The sequence below is a fragment of the Portunus trituberculatus genome, chromosome 36 (assembly GCF_017591435.1).
Source record: "Portunus trituberculatus isolate SZX2019 chromosome 36, ASM1759143v1, whole genome shotgun sequence".
NCBI classification, from domain to species: Eukaryota; Metazoa; Arthropoda; class Malacostraca; order Decapoda; family Portunidae; genus Portunus; species Portunus trituberculatus.
In genome coordinates this window covers 5,362,986-5,367,985 of record NC_059290.1, presented here as the reverse complement: position 1 = coordinate 5,367,985, position 5,000 = coordinate 5,362,986, and the positions used below count along the sequence as shown (strand labels likewise).

Genomic DNA, 5,000 nt, shown 5'->3' with positions numbered 1-5,000 from the left:
GCTGTGTTGTGGCAAGGCTGTGTTGGTGGCAAGGCTGTGTTGGTGGGGAGGCTGTGTTGGTGGGAAGGCTGTGTTATGGTGAGGCTGTGTTGGTGGGGAGGCTGTGTTGGTGGCAAGGCTGTGTTGGTGGGGAGGTTATGTTGGTAGAGAGGCTGTGTTGGTGGGGAGGCTGTGTTATGGCGAGGCTGTGTTGGTGGGGAGGCTGTGTTGGTGGCGAGGCTGTGTTGCTGGTGAGGCTATGTTGGTGGGGAGGCTGTGTTATGGCGAGGCTGTGTTGGTGGGGAGGCTGTGTTGGTGGCGAGGCTGTGTTGCTGGTGAGGCTATGTTGGTGGGGAGGCTGTGTTGGTGGCGAGGCTGTGTTGGTGGTGAGGCTGTGTTGGTGGCAAGGCTGTAGTGAGGCTGTGTTGATGGCGATGATGATTTAAAGCTAGGTTCGGTTGGGTGGGTTCGGTTAGGTTAGGTTTCGGTTAGATCAATGTTTATTATATACTGTTTTTTTTGGTGTGTTTTGAATGAAATGTATGTTTTTATGAATGTATGTTTTGTGTGGTGTGTGTTGGTTTGATTGGGTTAAAGTTCCGTTAGCTTCTGTTTTTCCACATGAGTTCTGTGGTATGTTTTTAGTTTGATTCAGTTTGTTTTGGTTGGGTTTGGCTGGGTCAGTATTTTAGTTAATTATGTATAAGGTTAGGTTAGGATAAAATAAGGTAAAGTTATGTTAGGTTAGTTTAGGTGAGGATAAGGTTTCATTTTTAGATCATGATTAAATAGGTGTGGAAAAGATAAGATGAAATATTGTTTGATTTAGTGGGGATAGATAAGATTAGGTTAAGGTATGATAAGGTTTGGCTAAGTTAAGATAGAATAAAGTTGGGTAAGATTAGAATAAATAAGGTTTTGATCTTGATCTTCTCCACACAGCTAAGGAAAGGAAGTTATATGTTTTTGTTTTATTTATTTGCTTTTATGTAAGATGGGAAGTCTGGCCAAGGGCAACAAAAACGGCTAAACAAAAAGATCTACTTAGATGTCAGTCCCTGAGCAGGTCCGAGAGAGTTAGCCAAAAGAATCCATGGCATAAATTAGTTCAGGTCATAGGGAGATAGAAATACAGAAGCAGGCAGGGAGTTCCAGAGTGTACCAAAGATCACCAGAATATTAAGTACACAGGTCAACACTGGTATTTAATTTGGTGATCTCTGGGTGCTACAGTTACTCCTCTAAAGGTCTTGTTTACTACAGAGGAGACATGCAGGCTGGAGGGAGGAAGGGGGAGAATCTGGGTCGTCTTTCTTTGTTATTTCAGTGTGTTATCATTGGAGATGTTCCATAGGGACCCACACCATGCCAAGCCTCACCTGTTTGTGTTGTGCTCTCACTGTTAATGGCCTTTGTACTGTCTCTCTCTATCTCTGTTTATCTTTCTGTTTCTTTCTATCATTCTCTCTCTCTCTCTCTCTCTCTCTCTCTCTCTCTCTCTCTCTCTCTCTCTCTCTCTCTCTCTCTCTCTCTCTCTCTCTCTCTCTCTCCTTTAATTTTCTTTATACACTCAGTTCCTTGTTTTGATTTTATATTTTTATATTTATTAAAATAAATGTGCCCATTACTTTTACCCATATTAGGATATTTCATCTTCCCTACACACTTTTAATTGAATTCTTTACATTCTAAGTGGAGAAAAAATACCTTGCCAAAACCTATTACTTTTAGGCTTATTAGGACATCTGAATGGCACTAGAGACTAACAATGAAAGTCTCTGCATTCTAAGAAAAAAAAAAAAGACTTGCCCAAAACTATTTATTTTGTTTACATTAACTCATTTCACTACTAAAGATAAAATAAATGATGTCAAAACCTATTTATTTTACCTTTGCTAACTCATTTTATAACAAAAGACTTCACTGGAAAACTGCCCACTCTAACCTACACATTTTAGGACATATCAACTCATTTCTGCATCCATGTATATATGAAAACCAACACTGAGAAAGGAAACACAATAAAAAGAAAATCATCTATATCTTTTACCAGAGAAATATAGTCATCTGAAGAGCCAAGGAAGTGTGTGAAATTGGTAACATCTGTATGAATAAAAGTAGCTGTTTAGTCAGTGTTGGATGGTTCAGAAGATATCCCCAGTGGTAAGAGAAGTAACAAGAGAGAGTTAAATACAGTGAGTGAGAGAAACAGAAAAGCAGGGAAGGAAAGAAGGAAGGAAGGAAAAGGTTAACACACACAAGATAAAGTTAGAACAAATTATAGCTCATAACGTTCAAATCACGATATTACACAAATGTAAACACAGCAATGAAGAACAGACAGATGAACAAGTGTGATGCTGTGGGATAATTAACAAAAAAAACACCAAGAAACAACAGAGTGAACCAAGAAATGCACTAGAGAAAGAGAAAAACAAGAAATACACAACAAAACGAGTGACTCAAAATGCACTAGAGAAAGAGAAGGAGAGAAGAAATACGTGACAAAACATCACTGAACCAAAAAATGCAATAGAGAAAAAAAGAAATAAAGAAGAAATAAGAGAAAAGCGTAAAAAAAAACAGGCAAAATGTGTGCAATGAGGAATAACAAGAGAGACTCGCTTCCCTCACTCACCATGAACAAATTCTTCGTCAACAAGCGAGCCTCAATGTTTGAGAAGGAGGAACCACCGCCGGTCTCCAAGAGGGACTGGCGGGAGTGGAGTCCATGTGGCTTGGTGGAGACATCGCAGCGGAAGATGGCAGGTGTGGCTGTGGAGGAGGAGGAGGAGAAGAGGTGTAGTGATGTAACTAACTTTACTGAAATTTGGTTTGTCACTTACTGCATGCTGGTAATGAGGAGGAGGAGGAGGAGGAGATGGAGTGACATGACTAACTTTTTGATATTTGGTTTTCACTTACTGCATGCTGGTTATGAGAAGGAGAGAGGAGAAGGAAGAAGTGGAGTTCAAGTTGAAGTGATATTTTACTAACTTTTAAAAAAATATTTAGTTTGTGTTTTACGTACTGGTGGAGATATTGAAGAGGATGGAAGAGGAGAAGAAGAAGAAGAAGAAGAAGAAGAAGAAGAAGAAGAAGAAGAAGAAGAAGAAGGAGGAAGAGGAGGAGGAGAAGGAAAAGAAGAAGAAGAGGAGGAGGAGGAGGAGGAGGGAGAAGAAGGTGGAGGAGTGACATGACTAACTTTTTGAAATATTTGGCTTGTGTTTTTGTGTGTTACTTACTACATGGTGGAGATATTGAAGAAAATGGAGGTGAATTTATTTCTTGGTATCTTTTCTTCCTGTTATCTTTCCACTTCTTCTCTTTCATCAGTATCAACAATTTTCTTCCTTTCATGGAGGAGGAGGAGAAAGTGGAGTGAGAGCTTACTAACTTTTTATATTTGTTTAGTTTGCCTGAATTTGTGTGTTAGTGTATGGTGGAAATGAAAAAGGAAGGGGTGGTGGAGGTGGAGGTGGAGGAAGAAGAGGTGTAGTATTGTTTAACCCCTTCAGTATTGTGACGCATTTTTACTATGAGTTTTGAGCATGACTAGACGATTTCATTTACACTAGCAAGGGTCTTTGGGGTTAGAAGGTTAATTGTCCAGAATCTTCACTATTTTCATCCCCACATGAGATTCTTAAGTTGTTCAAAATCACCTAATAGTAACTTGAATAAATATGAAGACGTGCCATGGTACTGAAGGGGTTAATTAATAGTTTTATCTGTCATCTCCAGTTTTCTTTCCTTTTTCTTTTCTTCTTTCCTTCACTTCTGTTCCTTTTGTGTATGTGTGTCAAATATTTACTACTGATCATTGTTTGTGTTTTCTTCCTCTTCATTCCTGCATTACTGTGATCAATTTTCTTCCTTTCATAATTTTTTCTTTTTTTCTTTCAATTTGCTCATTTCTTTTCTCTAAGTATACAAAGTCTTTATTATGGATTATCTCTCTTATCTTTGATCTTTTTATCTTCACCCCTTCATCAGCATTACTAGTTTTCTTTCATCTTTCCTTGTACTTTACTTCTTTCATCTTTCATTTATTGCCATTCCTCTTCTCTATACACATCAAATATTTATTGCTAGTTATCTTTCCTTCCTTTTTATCCTCCTCTTTCTTTATTCTTTCATCAATTTCTTTCCTTTTATGTTTAATTTACGTTGTTGTTCTTCCTTTTATCTTTTATTTGTTTCCTTTTCTCTTTATATACATCAATATTTATTATCTATTATCTTTCCTTCCTTTTATCTAACTCTTTTTTTCTTCATTCTTCCATCATCATCACCAGTTTCTTTCCTTTCATCATTCATTGACTCTTTCATCTTGTTTTACTTCCTCTCCTCCTGTAGTTTCATTAATTTATTCCTCTTTCTTCTTTTCATCTCTTTTTCTTCTTTCCTTTTATTTTTGTTCCTCCTGTAGTGTCATTAATTAGCAACATTCTTTCATCTCTCATTGTGCTTGTGCTTCCTTTCTTCTTGTAGCTTCATTGATTCACCAGATTTTCTTCTTTTCATCTTTCATTTAATTCCTTTCCTCCTGTAGTTTTGTTGATTTACCTTATTACCCTATTCTTTTATCTTTCATCTTTAATTTTTTGTTCTTTTTCCTCCTGTAGGTTTATCGATTGACCTCATTTTTCTTCATATGGTCTTTCATTTTGCCCTCCATTCCTTCTGTAGTTTCATTAATTTACCCCATTCTTTTGTCTTTCATCTTTCATTTTCCCTCTTTTCCTACTTTTGCTCCATTGATTTACCTAATTTTTCTTCCTTTCATCTTTCATTTTACCTCCATTCTTCTTGCAGGTTCCTAAAATTTGTCTCGTCTTTCCCTTCCTTTGATTTTCGTCACGTGCATCAGCCGAGCCAATTGTCGTAACTCTCTTTGCATCTCTTTCTTTCATGGTCATCCTCTCTCTCTCTCTCTCTCTCTCTCTCTCTCTCTCTCTCTCTCTCTCTCTCTCTCTCTCTCTCTCTCTCTCTCTCTCTCTCTCTCTCTCTCTCTTTTT

General features: G+C 37.8%; 1 protein-coding gene across 14 annotated transcripts in view; it reads left to right on the top strand.

The window, feature by feature from the left end:
* Positions 1-5,000, top strand: part of LOC123513475 (ubiquitin carboxyl-terminal hydrolase 16-like) — a 67,042-nt gene that overhangs the window by 1,290 nt on the left and 60,752 nt on the right. For 9 of the 14 annotated variants that reach the window (XM_045270643.1, XM_045270647.1, XM_045270650.1 and 6 more), the window contains exon 2: positions 2,033-2,748. The exons of the other annotated variants lie outside the window; for them this stretch is intronic. In XM_045270643.1, coding sequence (XP_045126578.1) covers positions 2,571-2,748 — 178 coding nt within the window. In that variant the 5' untranslated portion in view covers positions 2,033-2,570. The remainder of the gene's footprint in view (positions 1-2,032; positions 2,749-5,000) is intronic. 14 annotated transcript variants of the gene reach the window in all.